This window comes from Loxodonta africana, chromosome 3 (assembly GCF_030014295.1).
Source record: "Loxodonta africana isolate mLoxAfr1 chromosome 3, mLoxAfr1.hap2, whole genome shotgun sequence".
Taxonomy (NCBI): Eukaryota; Metazoa; Chordata; class Mammalia; order Proboscidea; family Elephantidae; genus Loxodonta; species Loxodonta africana.
The window spans coordinates 79864351-79884546 of record NC_087344.1 but is presented as its reverse complement, the minus strand read 5'-3'; the positions used below and the strand labels follow the sequence as shown (position 1 = coordinate 79884546).

At 39.9% G+C, this 20196-nt stretch overlaps 2 protein-coding genes across 2 annotated transcripts; one reads left to right on the top strand and one right to left on the bottom strand.

Annotated features, from left to right (window-relative positions):
* Positions 1–255: 255 nt before the first annotated feature.
* On the top strand, positions 256–2055 carry LOC100653950 (olfactory receptor 2G3-like). Its single transcript, XM_064283145.1, has one exon. The coding sequence runs from the start codon at positions 1108–1110 to the stop codon at positions 2053–2055; it is 948 nt and encodes a 315-aa protein (XP_064139215.1). The 5' UTR covers positions 256–1107.
* A 10355-nt stretch (positions 2056–12410) lies between these two features.
* LOC100653666 (olfactory receptor 2A12-like) lies at positions 12411–14296 on the bottom strand. The gene has a single exon (XM_003415339.3). It carries the CDS (start codon positions 13689–13691, stop codon positions 12744–12746), a length of 948 nt encoding a protein of 315 aa, XP_003415387.2. The 5' UTR covers positions 13692–14296; the 3' UTR covers positions 12411–12743.
* Positions 14297–20196: the final 5900 nt, after the last annotated feature.

The window sequence follows — 20196 nt, the reverse complement described above, 5'->3', positions numbered from 1 at the left end:
GGCAGTTCAAATCCACCAGGCGCTCCTTGGAAACTCTATGGGGCAGTTCCACCCTGTCCTATAGGGTCGCTATGAGTCGGAATCAACTCGACAGTAACTGGTTTGGTTTTTCTGGTATGGTAGCAGTACAAAGATTTGAACCCAAGTCTTCTAACTCCAAATCCCATACTCCTCCACTACAATACACCACCTCCTATAGCACTATGAACAAGTGAATCAGTCTTCAACTTTGAAGAGATAAAGTAACTCCACATGCAGGGCTTAACTTGGGTTTTCTGCCAATTATAACACTCAATTCCAGAGAAAAAGGACCTCCAAGGAGCAGATTACAATTGGGAGGGGTATTGGCACCAGGATGGAGGGATTCAGAAATGCCAAAACTGTCTTTAAACAGAAAAGATCATGAGTGTTCTGCCTTAATTATAGTTTTGGGATCAAGCAAGAAGATGCTTTCCCTTCAGGTCTGGGTAAGGCCAGGAAGAAACAGGGTGGGTGTGCCCCTTCAACTAAAAGAAAATGATATGTTAGAAAGCTCCCAGAGGCTCAAGCCTCAAGAAACACAGGCCTGGATAAAATATTCTAAGAACTTCAAATGTTTCTGGAGCCATTTTCTCTTCCTCAATTTCTTACTCTCCTATGTATTTCTCTATAGTTACCAGAAGTTTAGAACACCAAAAGAAAAAGTCCTGGTGCTATTTCTGAGGAGAAAAGGAAGAGGAGAGCTTCAAAATCTTCATCATCCCACTCAGTGGATAGGACTAGAGCAGGAGAACACCAAGCAATGCACTAAGTGATGGTGGCTCCTTAAGGAGAGGAAAGCATGTGGTCTTGCTGGGACTGACAAAGGGAAGGAAATGAGATCTGGGGGTCTGGAGAAAAGATTTTTGGGTCTGAGAAGTAAGAAATTCCATGAAGTTTTCCCTCCCCTCCCCAAATTTAGCCTCACCCCAGGTAAACCTCAGTGTCTGTCCTGACTGTGTTAGTTAATTCTAACTAAAATCCAAATAACCACTGGTCTTTCCAGCAACAGAATGGCTGTGTTGCCTGAATATGTACCTTGAACAGGGCCACTAGAAGGCCTGTTTCTTTTTCTGCAGCTGAAGGAGAATGCAGGACTTCACATGGGAGAACCACAGCTCTGTGTCTGAGTTCATCCTTCTGGGCTTTTCCAGAGACTCCCAAATAAATGCAATTCTCTTCAGCATATTCCTCTTCCTCTACCTCTCCACACTTGTGGGCAATGGGCTCATTGTTACACTGATTCAACTGGACTCCAACCTCCACACACCCATGTACTTCTTCCTCAGTGTCCTCTCCATGCTGGACATGAGCTACATCACCACCACTGTGCCCCAGATGTTGGTGCATCTGGTCTGCCAGAAGAAAACTATCACCTATGTTGGATGTGTGGCCCAGATGTACATATTCCTCGTATTGGGCATCACTGAGGGCTGGCTTTTCTCTGTCATGTCCTATGATAGATATGTGGCCATCTGCCACCCACTCAGGTACAAAGTTATCATGAGCCCATGGTTATGTGGAGCAATGGTGGTTTTTTGTGGGCTGTGGGGTGTCAGCTGTTCCCTAATCTACACTGTCTTCACTATGCATCTGCCTTATTGTGGCCTAAATGAGATCAACCACTTCTTCTGTGAGGTCCCTGCTGTCCTGAAGCTGGCCTGTACAGGCACATCCCTCAATGACCGGGTAGATTTCATCCTGGGCTTCATCCTTCTCCTGGTACCTCTTTCTGTCATTCTGGCCTCTTATGTGTGCATCTTTGCCACCATTTTGAGAATTCGCTCAACTCCGGGTCAACTTAAAGCCTTTTCCACCTGTGCATCCCATATCACTGTGGTCACCATGTTCTGTGGACCTGCCATGTTTATGTACATGAACCCTGGGGCTAACGCCTCCCTAGAGAGGGACAAGAAATTGGCCCTGTTCTACAATGTCATCTCCGCCTTTCTCAACCCCATCATCTACAGCCTCCGTAACAAGGACGTGAAGAGGGCTTTCCTCAAGGTAACAGGCTGGAGTAAGACCACTGAGTGAGCCATTGGGCCATAGAAGGCCACCACTAAGCCGGAAGCTACAGGCTCTGTGGTTCTTCTGTTACCAATAGCCAATCTGACACAAAGGGGCCTTGTCTTTTTCTGAGTAAGAATACACGTGAAAGGAGGCGGGGCCAAGATGGCGGACTAGGTGGACGCTACCGCGGATCCCTCTTGCAACAAAGACTCTGAAAAACAAGTGAATCGATCACGAACCCTGAACAACAAACACAGATTTAGAGACGGAGAATGAACAAATATGGAGAGGCAGTGATTGTTTTCAGAGCCTGGAGCCAGCGTACCAGTCAGCGGATTTTCTGGAAAAACTAGTTTCCCAGTGATGGCTCGGAGACACCAGTCCATATCAAACCACTTAAAGAAGCAGACCATGACAGCTTCTACAACCCCCCAAACAAAAGAATCAAAATCTTTCCCAAATGAAGATACAATCCTGGAATTATCAGATACAAAATATAAAAAACTAATTTACAGAATGCTTCAAGACATCACAAACGAAATAAGGCAAACTGCAGAAAAAGCCAAGGAACACACCGATAGAACTGTTGAAGAACTCAAAAAGATTATTCAAGAACATAGTGGAAAAATTAATAAGTTGCAAGAATCCATAGAGAGACAGCATGTAGAAATCCAAAAGATTAACAATAAAATTACAGAATTAGACAACGCAATAGGAAGTCAGAGGAGCAGACTCGAGCAATTAGAATGCAGACTGGGACATCTGGAGGACCAGGGAATCAACACCAACATAGCTGAAAAAAAATCAGATAAAAGAATTTAAAAAAATAAAGAAACCCTAAGAATCATGTGGGACTCTATCAAGAAGGATAACTTGCGGCTGATTGGAGTCCCAGAACAGGGAGGGGGGACAGAAAACACAGAGAAAATAGATGAAGAACTCCTGACACAAAACTTCCCTGACATCATGAAAGACGAAAGGATATCTATCCAAGATGCTCATCAAACCCCATTTAAGATTGATCCAAAAAGAAAAACACCAAGACATATTATCATCAAACTCGCCAAAACCAAAGGTAAACAGACAATTTTAAAAGCAGCCAGGGAGAAAAGAAAGGTTTCCTTCAAGGGAGAATCAATAAGAATCAGTTCAGACTACTCAGCAGAAACCATGCAGGCAAGAAGGGAATGGGACGACATATACAGAGCACTGAAGGAGAAAAACTGCCAGCCAAGGATCATATATCCAGTAAAACTCTCTCTGAAATATGAAGGCGAAATTAAGATATTTACAGATAAACACAAGTTTAGAGAATTTGCAAAAAGCAAACCAAAGCTACAAGAAATACTAAAGGATATTGTTTGGTCAGAAAACCAATAATATCAGATACCAGCACAATACAAGGTCACAAAACAAAATGTCCTAATATCAACTCAAATAGGGAAATCACAAAAACAAACAAATTAAGATTAATTAAAAAAAAATAACAATACACATAACAGGGAATCATGGAAGTCAATATGTAAAAGATCACAATAATCAAAAAGAGGGACTAAATACAGGAGGCACTGAACTGCCAGATGGAGAGTGATACAAGGCGATATAGAAAGATACAAGTTAGGTTTTTACTTAGAAAAACAGGGGTAAATAATAAGGTAACCACAAAAAGGTATAACAACTCCATAACTCGAGAAAAACGTAACGACTCAACTAACATAAAGTCAAACACTATGAAAATGAGGATCTCACAATTTACTAAGGAAAACGTCTCAGCACGAAAAAGTATGTGGAAAAATGAAATTGCCAACAACACACATGAAAAGGCATCAAAATGACAGCACTAAAAACTTATTTATCTATAATGACGCTGAATGTAAATGGACTAAATGCACCAATAAAGAGACAGAGAGTCACAGACTGGATAAAGAAATACGATCCATCTATATGCTGCCTACAAGAGACACACCTTTGACTTAGAGACACAGACAAACTAAAACTCAAAGGATGGAAAAAAATATATCAAGCAAACAATAAGCAAAAAAGAAGAGGAGTAGCAATATTAATTTCTGACAAAATAGACTTTAGACTTAAATCCACCACAAAGGATAAAGAAGGACACTATATAATGATAAAAGGGACAATCGATCAGGAAGACATCACCATATTAAATATTTATGCACCCAATGACAGGGTTGCAAGATACATAAATCAAATTTTAACAGAATTGAAAAGTGAGATAGACACCTCCACAATTATAGTAGGAGACTTCAACACACCACTTTCGGAGAAGGACAGGACATCCAGTAAGAAGCTCAATAGAGACACGGAAGATCTAATTACAACAATCAACCAACTTGACCTCATTGACTTATACAGAACTCTCCACCCAACTGCTGCAAAATATACTTTTTTTTCTAGCGCGCATGATAGACCATTTTATCTAGAATAGACCACATATTAGGTCATAAAACAAACCTTTGCAGAGTCCAAAACATCGAAATATTACAAAGCATCTTCTCAGACCACAAGGCAATAAAACTAGAAATCAATAACAGAAAAACTAGGAAAAAGAAATCAAATACTTGGAAACTGAACAATACCCTCCTGAAAAAAGACTGGGTTATAGAAGACATCAAGGAGGGAATAAGGAAATTCATAGAATGCAATGAGAATGAAAATACTTCCTATCAAAACCTCTGGGACACAGCAAAAGCAGTGCTCAGAGGCCAATTTATATCGATAAATGCACACATACAAAAAGAAGAAAGAGCCAAAAGCAGAGAACTGTCCCGACAACTTGAATAAAATAGAAAGTGAGCAACAAAAGAACCCATCAGGCACCAGAAGAAAACAAATAATAAAAATTAGAGCTGAACTAAATGAATTAGAGAACAGAAAAACAATTGAAAGAATCAACAAAGCCAAAAGCTGGTTCTTTGAAAAAATTAACAAAATTGATAAACCATTGGCTAGACTGACTAAAGAAATACAGGAAAGGAAACAAATAACCCAAATAAGAAACGAGAAGGACCACATCACAACAGAACCAAATGAAATTAAAAGAATCATTTCAGATTATTATGAAAAATTGTACTCTAACAAATTTGAAAACCTAGAGAAAATGGATGAATTCTTGGAAAAACACTACCTACCTAAACTAACACATTCAAAAGTAGAACAACTAAATAGACCCATAACAAAAAAAGAGATTGAAACGGTAATGAAAAAACTTCCAACAAAAAAAAAGCCCTGACCCGGACGGCTTCACTGCAGAGTTCTACCAAACTTTCAGAGAAGAGTTAACCCCACTACTACTGAAGGTATTTCAAAGCATAGAAAAGGAAGGAGTACTACCCAACTCATTCTATGAAGCCACCATCTCCCTGATACCAAAACCAGGTAAAGACATTACAAAAAAAGAAAATTACAGACCTATATCCCTCATGAACATAGATGCGAAAATCCTCAACAAAATTCTAGCCAATAGAATCCAACAACACATCAAAAAAATAATTCACCCTGATCAAGTGGGATTTATACCAGGTATGCAAGGCTGGTTTAATATCAGAAAAACCGTTAATGTAATCCATCACATAAATAAAACAAAAGACAAAAACCACATGATCTTATCAATTGATGCAGAAAAGGCATTTGACAAAGTCCAACACCCATTTATGATAAAAACTCTTACCAAAATAGGAATTGAAGGAAAATTCCTCAACATAATAAAGGGCATCTATGCAAAGCCAACAGCCAATATCACTCTAAATGGAGAGAATCTGAAAGCATTTCCCTTGAGAACAGGAACCAGACAAGGATGCCCTTTATCACCGCTCTTATTCAACATTGTACTTGAAGTCCTAGCCAGAGCAATTAGGCTAGACAAAGAAATAAAGGGTATCCGGATTGGCAAGGAGGAAGTAAAGTTATCACTATTTGCAGATGACATGATGTTATACACAGAAAACCCTAAGGAATCCTCCAGAAAACTACTGAAACTAATAGAAGAGTTTGGCAGAGTCTCAGGTTATAAAATAAACATACAAAAATCACTTGGATTCCTCTACATCAACAAAAAGAACACCGAAGAGGAAATCACCAAATCAATACCATTCACAGTAGCCCCCAAGAAGATAAAATACTTAGGAATAAATCTTACCAAGGATGTAAAAGACCTATATAAAGAAAACTACAAAGCTCTACTACAAGAAATTCAAAAGGACATACTTAAGTGGAAAAACATACCTTGCTCATGGATAGGAAGACTTAACATAGTAAAAATGTCTATTCTACCAAAAGCCATCTATACATATAACGCACTTACAAACCAAATTCCAATGTCATATTTTAAGGGGATAGAGAAACAAATCACCAATTTCATATGGAAGGGAAAGAAGCCCCAGATAAGCAAAGCATTACTGAAAAAGAAGAAGAAAGTGGGAGGCCTCACTCTACCTGATTTCAGAGCCTATTATACAGCCACAGTAGTCAAAACAGCCTGGTACTGGTACAATAACAGGCACATAGACCAATGGAACAGAATTGAGAACCCAGATATAAATTCATCCACGTACGAGCAGCTGATATTTGACAAAGGCCCAGTGTCAGTAAATTGGGGAAAAGATAGTCTTTTTAACAAATGGTGCTGGCATAACTGGATATCCATTTGCAAAAGAATGAAACAGGACCCATACCTCACACCATGCACAAAAACTAACTCCAAGTGGATCAAAGACCTAAACATAAAGACTAAAACGATAAAGATCATGGAAGAAAAAATTGGGACAACTCTAGGAGCCCTAATACAAGGCATAAACAGAATACAAAACATTACCAAAAATGATGAAGAGAAACCCGATAACTGGGAGCTCCTAAAAATCAAACACCTATGCTCATCTAAAGACTTCTCCAAAAGAGTAAAAAGACCACCTACAGACTGGGAAAGAATTTTCAGCTATGTCATCTCCGACCAGCGCCTGATCTCTAAAATCTATATGATTCTGTCAAAACTCAACCACAAAAAGACAAACAACCCAATCAAGAAGTGGGCAAAGGATATGAACACACATTTCACTAAAGAAGATATTCAGGCAGCCAACAGATACATGAGAAAATGCTCTCGATCATTAGCCATTAGAGAAATGCAAATTAAAACTACGATGAGATTCCATCTCACTCCAACAAGGCTGGCATTAATCCAAAAAACACAAAATAATAAATGTTGGAGAGGCTGCGGAGAGATTGGAACTCTTATACACCGCTGGTGGGAATGTAAAATGGTACAACCACTTTGGAAATCTATCTGGCGTTATCTTAAACAGTTAGAAATAGAACTACCATACAACCCAGAAATCCCACTCCTGGGAATATACCCTAGAGATACAAGAGCCTTCACACAAACAGATATATGCACACCCATGTTTATTGCAGCTCTGTTTACAATAGCAAAAAGTTGGAAGCAACCAAGATGTCCATCAATGGATGAATGGGTAAATAAATTGTGGTATATTCACACAATGGAATACTACGCATCGATAAAGAACAGTGACGAATCTCTGAAACATTTCATAACATGGAGGAACCTGGAAGGCATTATGCTGAGCGAAATCAGTCAGAGGCAAAAGGACAAATATTGTATAAGACCACTATTATAAGATCTTGAGAAATAGTAAACCTGAGAAGAACACATACTTTTGTGGTTACGAGGCGGGGAGGGAGGGAGGGAGGGAGAGGGTTTTTTATTGATTAATCAGTAGATAAGAACTGCTTTGGGTGAAGGGAAAGACAACACTCAATACATGGAAGGTCAGCTCAATTGGACTGGACCAAAAGCAAAGAAGTTTCCGGGATAAAATGAATGTTTCAAAGGTCAGCGGAGCAGGGGCGGGGTTCTGGGGAAAATGGTTTGAGGGGACTTCTATGTCAATTGGCAAAATAATTCTACTATGAAAACATTCTGCATCCCACTGTGAAATGTGGCGTCTGGGGTCTTAAATGCTAACAAGCGGCCATCTAAGATGCATCAATTGGTCTCAACCCACCTGGAGCAAAGGAAAATGAAGAACACCAAGGTCACACGACAACTAGGAGCCCAAGAGACAGAAAGGGCCACATGAACCAGAGACCTACATCATCCTGAGACCAGAAGAACTAGTTGGTGCCCGGCCACAATCGATGACTGCCCTGACAGGGAGCACAGCAGAGGACCCCTGAGGGAGCAGGAGATCAGTGGGATACAGACCCCAAATTCTCATAAAAAGACCAGACTTAATGGCCTGACTGAGACTAGAGGAATCCCGGCGGCCATGCTCCCCAGACCTTCTGTTGGCACAGGACAGGAACCATTCCCGAAGACAACTCATCAGACATGAAAGGAACTGGTCAGCGGGTGGGAGAGAGATGCTGATGAAGAGTGAGCTAATTATATCAGGTGGACACTTGAGAGTGTGTTGGCAGCTCTTCTCTGGAGGGGGGATGGGAGGATAGAGAGAGGGGGAAGCTGGCAAAATTGTCACGAAAAGAGAGACTGAAAGGGCTGACTCAATAGGGGAAGAGCAAGTGGGAGTACGGAGTAAGATGTATGTAAACTTATATGTGACAGACTGGATTTGTAAACGTTCACTTGAAGCTTAATAAAAGTTAATAATAAAAAAAAATGGTCTGTTAAAACTTTCTACCTTTAGGGGGGTTAAGACTGGTAATTTCCATAAGAAATTACCCATTTCACTTTAGTTTTTGTATTTATTTCATATTTATTTGCATAGGTCTCTGCAAAGTATTTTCTTGTGATTTTTTAGATTTCCTGTTTCCATGGAATTTTAAGAATGCAGAGCCCTTGAGAATGGGCCATTCCATTCTTAGAGAGAAAATTGAGACTTCAGTAACTTAAGTTTCTTGCACAAGAACAAACAACTAATAAATTGTGGAGTGTTCTTACCAGTCTGCTAATGATGAAAAGTCGTGTTCGTAGACAAAGGGGACTAAATGGAGCAAAGTTTGGAGAGGCAGTCATTTCAGTTTAGTACAAGACTGCTTTCCCCAAATGGCTCACCTATGTCCCACCAGACTTAGGCGGCTGCTACTCACTCTGGCTCCATGTTCTTTGTTCATTGAAACATTGGAATAAAGCAAAAAAAAAAAAAAAAAAATTGTACAGACCCAAATCAATGGAGAATTTACTTAATAACAATATTTTTTAAAACCTACCCTTAGGTTCATATCAGAGCCCTGGTGGAGCAGTGGTTAAGAGCTCAGCTGCTAACCAAAAAGGTCAGCAGTTTGAATCCACCAGCCGCTCCTTGAAAACCCTATGGAGCACTTCTGCTCTGTCCTATAGGGTCGCTATGAGTCAGAATCGACTCGATGGCAAACTGTTTGTTTGTTTTTTTTTGGTTAAGTACATATCTGCTTCCTGTGAACTATGCTGGTTTGAGGATTGCAGATGTCATGGAGACAGGCACTGTGACTTCTTTCAGCAGAGACAGAAGGCCATCCAAGTCTAGCACCTCCAGAGAAGATTGCTGTTCTTCAGTCCAACCCCCCACATCAATTCCCCCAAGCCATAGTTCTAAAAATACTCTGTTATCATCTCCCTTCCATCTCATCCCTCATCCCTGGTGTTTAAAAAAATAGGTTGTTCATACTTTCAAGATAAAATGTAATTTCACCCTGAGTTTCAAACTCCATTATAAACTGTCCCAGGAGGGAGACAAACAACACCTCATCACACTTTAGCCACAAGACTCACCTATCTATTATCTTGATATGTGACTCTCTAGTTGGAAGGGCTACCAAGTAGAACCTCTAACTTCTGGAGGAACCACAATAGCCAAGACTACCCCCCACATTACCCAACCATCCCCCTTCCCCACTAAGCCAGAAGCAGGAAGCTCTTATCAGTTGGCAAGTCCCCTCAATCAGCCACATAGTCCTTTTCCCACTCCCCAGATGGGTAAGGAAACACCCCACCATGAATAGGGCCTTTTACCTTCCGCCTGAAGTCCTCTGGGTTTACTGCCTGGAACTTTGTCATACCATTACCTCCAGAATATTGGTGCAGCTATACGTATCCACCCAAATCTCCTGCCCAGTCCAGTCCTGTTACATCACTGAGTAAATGCTTCAGGACCATACCACCAACCCCAAATTTGCACTCAAGTACTAGAGATGAAATCTCTATCAGACCAGAAGTTTGGAACTCCCTAGTCATTCATTATTCCCAGACTCCAATTCTTGATTAATCAGTCTATTCATCCGTTTATTGGCCTAACTTCCCATTTCTCCTCCCCTTCCCCAGTCCTCCCTCTCTCTCATCTAAACTTCAGCACCAGAATCAGCAGTCCTCCTCCCAATGCCCTCAACCTGAAGCTCTTTAAAAGGGAAGTTGTTTGGTCTCACCCCTGGCATTTGAGTTCCCTGACGTTCTCAGTGACCTTTTCTTCCACCCCCTTTCAAGTTACTATCTTCTAAAGTCACACACATGCTAGAGTATCTCACCCCTAAAATGGCACCACTTCCCCAATAAGTATCAAAGCATTCCCAGTGCTGCTTAGGACCTGGCCTTTAACTACCACTCCAATGTTATCTCTACCTCTCCTCTTCCCTTTATTATGACCACACGAGCCTTCTTTCAGCTTTTCAAACAATGTAAAGTCCTTTCCTGATTTGAGACCTCTGTATCTGACATCCACTTGCCTGAAATGTCCTTCTCTTATCTCTCTGCAGCAGTATCTGGGTGGTGCAAACAGCTAATGTGCTTAGCCGTGAACTGAAAAATTAGCCATCTGAGTCCACCCAGAAGTACCTCAGAAGAAAGTCCTGGTGATCTATTTCCATAAAATTAGCCACTGAAAATCCTATGGAACACAGTTCTACTCTGATGTAAATAGGGTTGCCATGAGTTGGAGATGACTCCACAGCAACAGATATTAGTACTGACTCTTTACGTGGTTAGCTCCTTCTCATCTTTGGGTCTCAGATCTTAATTCTTCACCAAGGCCTTATCTATCCACTCTTGCTAAGTAGGTTTACTCCCTCCATTTTTCTCTATCACAGAAGCCTATTTGTTTTCTTCAGAGTTTTGCAACTTCATTTTTCAGTAACTGAACTCAGTTTCTATCTCAAGCTCTCATTCCCTTTGTGGAGAAGTAATATTAGTCTTCTTTGGTGGCCCTCCTCCTTTCCCTGACCCCAAGCTCTGAAGAGCTTGCGAAGTGCTCAGGTACACAGTAGTGAATGGGAGTGAGGTAAGGTGTAACCTGGTTCTCCACACCTGACACCCACTGAAATAATCTTATTCCCATGAGATTATCAGTCATCACAGATCCCTGTAGCATCTTCTTGGGTTGTGGTATTGTAATTTCATGACTATAAATATCTCCTCATGTCTCTCGTGGTTTCCACAGGGCTTAATACTAGCTGGGCCATAATGGATGCTTAAGAGATACTAAAATTGAATTAGATCATCCCCAATGATAATTAGGAGAAAGCTGGGTGTCAATGCTAACTCTGAGGCCCCATGTCAAAACTCTTGAAGAGCCCCATATTTCATTTTGATCTCTTGAAATAATAAGATGCACTGCTATGTGTGTTGCCCATTATGGTTTACAGATGTGCAGTACATATAGCAGCAACTCTCCTTCTGCTATGGTTTTCTTATTCTTCTTATGGTTCACAGAGGACTTTCACAAACTTACTGCATTTGAGTTTCATGCGCTGTGCCCACTCCATCTACTGTGGTATAGAATTTTAGAGTCACAAGAAGACTTAGAGATCATTAAATTTAAGGCGTTCATTTTATAAATGAGTAAAGGGAGGCCCAGAGAAAGGAAGTAAATTTCCCAAAGTCACACAGCAAGTTAACAAGGTTGGGACTAGAGGCCAGATCACTAATAGCAAGTCCTGTACCCTTTCCACAACACTTTGCAGAGTATATCATATTAGCCCCACGGGCCACATTGGTTGCATGCATCAAGTCAGGCCCATGGACTGTGGTGGTTTCATATACCAGTGGTTCACTTTTCAGAGTTGGCTACAGATATTCGCTGTTTATATGTACCACTCTGATAGTATTTATCACCTTAGCCTTTTACTGTTTTCTTTTACCATATCATGTCACTTAAATTTACCATGTTTCATGTTGTTTACATGCATTTCATTGGTTCTTGCACCATTATGGTAAATTAAATTGTTAACCCACAAATTTCTGCCCTCCCTATAGAGGGATTGTACATCCCTGCCCATTTCCAAGTGACTTACATTTATTTTCAGTGGGAAGAAAATACTTCCTACACCTTTACCATTGGACTTGACTATGTGACTTGCTTAGGCCAATAGGATGTGAACAAAGAGATGTGTGTCACTTATGAGCAGAAGTTTTAAAGGTCTTCATTTGTTTTAGCTATTTTTTCTTTCCTTCTGTCACAAGAATGGCATGTTCCAGGTAGGGCTTCTTCTTCAGCCAGGATCCAAGGCTACAGAAGGCCATAGCCAACCTATAACTGATATGGAACATGAGCAATACAGGAACCTTTGCTGTTATAAGCCACTGAGTTTATGGAAATGTTTGTTATTGTACTACAACATAGCAAGTTGATCAGTACAGCCATGTTGGTTTCATGGACCTCATTTGTTCTACTGGACAAGTATATGTTGGTTCAAATGTGCAATGTTGGTTGAAAACATCACAGATACTGACTCTTTTGGATCTCAGTTCACCAGACCACCCTACCACGTCCTATCACCTTGAAAAAAGCTCCCTTGATGTCCTTGTTTCTCAGACTATAGACAATAGGGTTGAGCAGAGCGGTGAAGACATTGTAAAAGAGTGCAATCTGCTTGTCACGTTCACGGGAGTAGCTGGAGTTGGGCCTCAGGTAGATGTAGGTGGCTGGAGCATAGAAGAGTGTGGCCACAGTCAGGTGGAAAGCACAGGTGGAGAAGGCCTTGCAACGGCCCCTGGTGGACTTGATCTTGAGAATGGCCAGGGCAATACGAATATAAGAGGCCAGAATGAGGCAGCTTGGAGTAACATTCACAAACACACTGATGACCAGGTCTACCATCTCAGTCAGGTAGGTGTCCATGCAAGCCAAGCTTCGTACTGAGGGGCCTTCACAGAAGTAGTGGTTGATGATGTTGGGCCCACAATAGGGCAGCCTCATGGTGAGGAAGGTGTGAATCAGAGAGAAGAAAAAACCACAGGCCCAGGTTCCAGCTGCCAGTCGTGTGCACACTCTCCTGCTGAGGATAACAGTATAATGTAGTGGGTAGCAAATGGCCACATATCGGTCATAGGCCATGACCACAAAGAAGATGCACTCAGTCAGGCCCAGGGCACCAAACACGTACATCTGCAGCCAACAGCCAGCAAGGGATATGGTCTGAGAATGAGAAAGAAGGTGCACCAGCATCTGGGGCATGATGGTGGTGACATAGCCCACGTCCAATAGCGAGAGGATACAGAGAAAGAAGTACATGGGAGTGTGGAGATGTGAATCCAGGCAGATCAGAGTGATGATGAGCCCATTCCCTAGGATTGCACTCAAGTACAGGAGAAGAAAGGCAATGAAGAGGATCCTGTTGGAGGTGGGATGACTGGAGAAGCCAAGCAGGATAAATTCAGAAACCCAGCTCTGGTTCTGCTCTGGAGGCATCGACATGGTAGCTATAAAACAATGACACTCATATAAATGTCACCCAAAGTATGGTAACCTGACAAGAATATCAGCTGTGGAGGCAGACAGGCTAGGATTTTAATTCTGGCCCCGCTACTTATCTGCTATGTAATCCTGAGCAAATTGTTTAACCTCTCTGAACCTCCATCTCCTCATACTGTAAAACGTGGCTAGTAATACACAACTCTCAGGATTTTTATAAGAAGTAGAAACCAGAAAAACTCGTAGCCATAGAGTTGATTCTGACTCATGGCGACCCTATAGGACAGAGTGGAACTGCCCCATAGAGTTTCCAAGAAGCACCTGCTAGACTCGAACCACCGAACTTTAGGTTAGCAGCTGTAGCTCTTAACCACTATGCCACCAGGATTTCCATACGAAGTAGAGGCAATGTAAATGATGCATCTAATATAATGCCTTTTATCTTTCCAAGTGTATCCCTTCCTTACTCCCACTACACCTTTCAGTTATTTGGACATCCCCAGGAGACTGAAAGTTGAGGTAACTATTATCTTCAGTCTATACTGGACTCCTTCTTGTTTTATTTCATTTAACTTTTTCTTTTCATCCTTAATCACTACTCTCATTACTTCCACCAAAGATACCCATTCTAATAATTTAATATAAGTCCTCAGATATGTATGTGTCCTTGTAGAGTACATTTTAATGTGTATGCATTTTTAATTTCCATAAATAATTTTGTGTGATAAATTTCATTCTATTGTCACTTTTTAATATTCAATACTGTTTTAAAGATCTATTCATGTTGCTTTCCATACTTTTAATTCAGTGCCATAACTCTATTTAGTCAGATATTATTTCATTTCTTGGTAGAGTTTAAAAACGTTCTCTGTAAAATTTTCATCTTTATTTGTTAGGATTAATTACTGCATAAGAATCATCTTTATTATTCTTGTGATTAGCATCTTATTTTCAATATAGGTTGTAGCTGTTTTAGAGAAATACTACTGATTTTTATAATTATAATGTATTAGCAAACGTAATAAATTTTCTTATTAGTTTCATTAATGTATTGTGTGGTCTATGTAAATTGTATCATACGAAAATAATGATTTTTTTCTTTCTTTACAATCCTTTTATTAGTTATATATCTTTGTCTTAACTTACTGCATTGGTCAGGAATTCTTGTACTGTATTATTGAACAGTAGTGATTATAATAGACATTCTTTCCTTTTGCTTCATCTTAAATGTAATCCATCTAAATATTCTTTTATGCTTGATTCTTGTTGCAGACTTTAGATAAATACACTTTAAAAAGTTAAAAAATTTCCCTTTATTCCTTATTATCAGGGAGTTTAATAAAAAATAATCATTGAAATTTATTAAAGGCATATTTATCTGTTTAGAGTAACTGGGTGATTTGTCTTCTTTAGTTCATTAATGTCATGTATTTTACTGATAGATTTTTCTAAAATTAAACCATCCTTGCAAGTAGATAAAAATATATGAAAAATTTCACCAAAGAATTGGAGTCCATAAAAACAAACCAAATAAAAATTCTAGAGCTAAAAATTTGCAAATCACTGAAATTAAGAATTTAAGAGGTGGTTTTAACAGAAAATTAAACATAGTAGAAGACTAGTGAACTATACAAACAAGTTGATAGAAAATATCCAAACTGAACATGGAAGAAAAATAAAAAATAGAAAATAACAACAAGAACAACAAAAAATTAGGATATATATAGAATACAATTAAGAGGTCTAACATACGTGTAATTGGAGTCTCTGAAGAAGAGAAAGAATGGAGCAGAAGTAATCCTTGGAAAAAAAAATTGTATAGAATTGTCCAAAACTTATTAAAGAAATCAACTGACAGATGCAAGAAATTCTGAAAATTTTAAGCAGAATAAATAAACAAATCAGCAACCTAAGTTTTACATTGTAGTAAAACTTTTGATAAATGACAGACAATCTTAAAAGCTGCCAGATAAAAAAGGCATATTATGAGCAAAAGAGTTACAATGAGACTTACAAGCAATTTTTCAAAGGAAATAGTGGAAGCCAGAAGAAAATTGAATACATCTTTAAGGTGCTGAAAGAAAATAATCTGCCAACATACAAGTCTAGACCCAGTGAAAATATCCTTAAAAATAAAGATGATAATTACGATTAGCCTTAGCTTTATGGCAGTCTTCTGATTCCAAATCTCTTCACACATCCTCTAAACAAACAAACAAAAAAAGATCAACAAGGGACAACACACACACAAATCATACATGTCCCGTGCTTTCAGGATTACGTGGAGAGAGAATATCATGAAATTCAAATTACCTGTAAACTGAGAAATAAACACCAAATTCCAACAGGGTCACCACTGATGCACCTGCAATTTCTGGAATTCTGAGTGCACAGCCTAGTGGAGTACTAAGAAACTCCATGAAAAAGGAAAAAAAAGACATAGCTGAAGCACAAGGAAAATATCACTCTTAGAAAGCAGAAGTCCAACACTGAATAACTAAAATATTCAAAAAAAATCTGAAAATTGATTGTTCACAGCTACAGAGACAGGCTTGAAAGTAGGCAGTACCAGATGTTGCAGCATTGAAGAAGTATTCTTTCAGGATAGAGAAGGTGACTACTTGAAAAGAATAAATGCCCATCAGAGATATAAAAGTAAAGGAAAATAAGAAAGCTAGAGGTTCAAATTAAGGATATTGCACATATAAAAGAGAATCACAAGACACAGCAACATCTCTTCCTCCCCCACACCATTACCACTACCATTACCTCACCATACTGACAGGAAGGGGTGCCCTCAAACAAGAAACTGCATCTACAAAAAGGCCAGAAATAGGAAAAACCAGGACAACTCCATATAAAGCTTATCAAGGAGAAAATAGAAAAATGAGAATTAAAACATTACAGTTAATTAAAATTCCCCTCCCTTAAAAAAGCAACACACAAAGCAAAATAAAATTGTAACACAACACTTGAAATGGAATTGAATATCCTTAAAACATGTTTGGAGATGTTAAATTTAAAAAGAAATAAAGGAACAAAAAATATTATCTAATATCAGAAATTCAAAACAACTTATGCATAATTGGAGTCACTAAAGAAGGAAACAAAAAAGAAACGTAACTAAAAGTTAACACAGTAATTAAAAATTTTTTCCAGAAAAAAGAGAAACCCTAAATCAATATACTAAAAAGTTCCTGTTATGTAGCTGGGAAAATTAACCCAGCGTGATTAAATTCAAGACATATAGTAGTAAAACTATTGGACTTTAAAGACAAAAAATCCTCAGGACCCCCAGGCAAAAAGATCAAATTACTTAAGAAAATTAGCCTGGCATTAGGCTTCTCAACAGCAACAGTAACAGTCAAGTAGCATTTTCAACAAACCCAAGAAAACAAAATGTGAGCAAAATATTATCAGCTAAGTTGTTCTTTAAGTGTTAAGTCTATGGAGAAACAGATTAAATAGGCAAAAAGTTAGTTAATGCTGTATTCATGAACCTTTCCTGAAAATCTACTATAAACTCAGCTTTATTCAGCTCACAGATTCCTGGGGAAACTTCAGCAAAACTGTTGATGGTGAGAATTTAATACATCTAATTGCATAACCTAAATAAACTTGATTTAAAAAAAATACAAAAGGACTAAGAAGGAGGGGGGACCAAGATGGCTGACTAGTTAGAAGCTACCGCAGATCCCTCTTGCAACAAAGACTAGGAAAAACAACTGAATTGATCAGATACATGACAATCTACGAACCTGACCATCAAACACAGAACTAAGGAGTTGGCCTGAGTGACAGGGGAACAAAAGGGCAAGCACTGAAGCAGCAACCGCTTCTGGAACTGGCATCCTGAGCCACAGCCTTGAGCCCTCGTGGTTCCCTGGTGCCAGAGTGGTGGGGCTGATCGTGGCTTAATGAGACGGGGCAAGCAGGGGACACAGCCCTAACCCCTAACCCCCTGGAGTAACCTCAGCAGAGACTCAGCCAGCACAAGCAGGCTCCACACTGACGCAGCTGACAGGAGAACGAGAAACCACGGGGAAGCAGTGACTGTTTTCAGAGCCTGGAGCCAGCATCCCAGCCAGAAAGCCTTGGCGCTGGCTTTGGACTAAGCGCAGAGGAGCTGATCACGGCTTCCTGAGATGGCGCAAGCATGGGATGCAGCCCTAACCCCGTGGAGTAACCTCAGTGGAAACCCAGCCAGTGCACGCAGGCTGCACACCAACATGGCTGAGAGGAGAAGGAGAAACCACAGGGAAGTAGCAACTGGTTTTGGAGCCTGGAGCGCAGCATCCCAGTCAGAAAACCTTGGCACTGGGCTTTGGTCTAGGAGTGGAGGAGGTGATCACTGCTTCCTGAGATGGAGCAAGCATGGGGAAGCAGGCCTAACCCTCGGGGGCAATCTTGACCCAGCCAGTGGACACAGGCTACATGCCCCTCTAGAATCTCAGACAAAACAGTCTTCACCAAACAAGATAAGTAATCTTGTCTATATTGCCATGCTACTCTCTCCTATCTAATCCCTCCCCTCCCAGCCCCGGGCAGCTTCATTAACATTGGAATTTCCTGGGCCAGGGAGTGAAGTGTTCTGCAGGGTTTTGTTTTTTCTAACCCATTCTCCTGGCCTGAGAGAAGCAGCAATTAACAATGGGGGGGGGGGGGAGACAATCATTCCCTAACTTCTCTAAACTGGAATAACAATACAGAACCAGCTGCAGCCAAACATAAGAGATCCACAGTCTTTGGCTTTCATCCTTACAGGGAACCTGGTGGCTATTATAATGCAAAGGCAATTCTGATAGAGATCTGACTGTAATTGTTTTAGAGGAGCAGTGAAAAGACAAGTTTTGGATGTCTGATACCTTTCTAGTTATTAAACAGAGCCCTCGCTGATCCACAGCAGGGAACTGAGGGCTGAAGCTCCACCCACACCACCTAGCCACCTGCTAAAGCGGTCTGAGGATAGTGATGCCTACCAGTCTTTAGAGGTGCAAGCATTGGGTGCCTAAGGTACAGCTTCAGAGCCCACCCACCAAAGTGCTCTAGGAATAGAGACACTCCTACCTCACTGACACATGGGGGAAGGCTGTTGGCCCTCCTTTGAATGTAACCCCCTGCCGCTACTAGAATCTGGTGCACACAACCATCACCACTACTCCTCTAAGTTAATAGATGACAGCCTACACTACACACTAGGTGACCCACAATCAGGACTCCTAAGCTGATTCTATTGAAGAATAGTGAATGGACTCATAGGCTCATATATCTGGTAACAGCTCAAACCAGCTGGTAATAGGACATAAATGATTCAAAGGCTACAACAATCAGGTTAGTGCAATCTAGTAGCCCATCTGGGTATATTGAAACAAAACAAGAAGATAAGACTCAGTGACCTAATATAAAACAAACCATTACAATATCTTATAAATAGCTCGGGGACAGCAGTCGATATCAAATCACATAAAGAAGCAGACCATGATTGCTTCTACAAATCCCCAAATTAAAGAACCAAAACCTTTCCCAAATGAAGATACAATCCTGGAATTGCCAGATGTAGAATATAAAAAACTAATATACAGAATGCTTCAAGACATCAGGGATGGCCTCAGAAATGAAATAAGGCAATCTACAGAAAAAGCCAAAGAACACACTGATAAAGCAGTTGAAGAAATCAAAAAGATTATTCAAGAACATAGTGAAAAGATTAATAAGCCGCAAGAATCCATAGAGAGAAAACATTCAGAAATCCAAAAGATTAATAAAAAAATTACAGAATTAGACAAATCAATAGGAAGTCAGAGGAGCAGAATCGAGGAATTGGAATACAGAGTGAGGGAGTTGGAGGAAAAGGCAAGTGACATCAATATAATTGAAGAAAAATCAGGTAAAAGAATTTAAGCCCTAAGAATCATGTGCGACTCTATCAAGAAGAATAATTTGCGTGTGATTGGAGTTCCAGAACAGGGAAGGATAACAGAAAATACAGAAAGAATAGTTGAAGATCCATTGGCAGAAAACTTCCCCGGCATTGTGAAAGATGAAAGGATATCTACCCAAGATGCTCATCAAACGCCATACAAAATAGATCCCAAAAGAAAATCACCAAGGCATATTATCATCAAACTTGCCAGAACCAAAGATAAAGAGAAAATTTTAAAAGCAGCCAGGGATAAACAAAAAGTCACCTACAAAGGAGAATCAATAAGAATAAGTTCAGACTACTCGGAAGAAACCATGCAGGCAAGAAGACAATGGGATGACATATCTAGAGCACTGAAGGAGAAAAACTGCCAACCAAGAATCATATATCCAGCAAAACTCTCTCTCAAATATGAAAGTGAAATTAAGACATTTACAGATAAACACAAGCTTAGAGAATTTGCAAAAACTAAACCAAAGCTCCAAAAATTACTAAAGGAAATTTTTTGGTCAGAAAATCAATAATATCAGAAACCAACACAACACAAGGTCACAGAACAGAACATCCTGATATCAAATAGGGAAA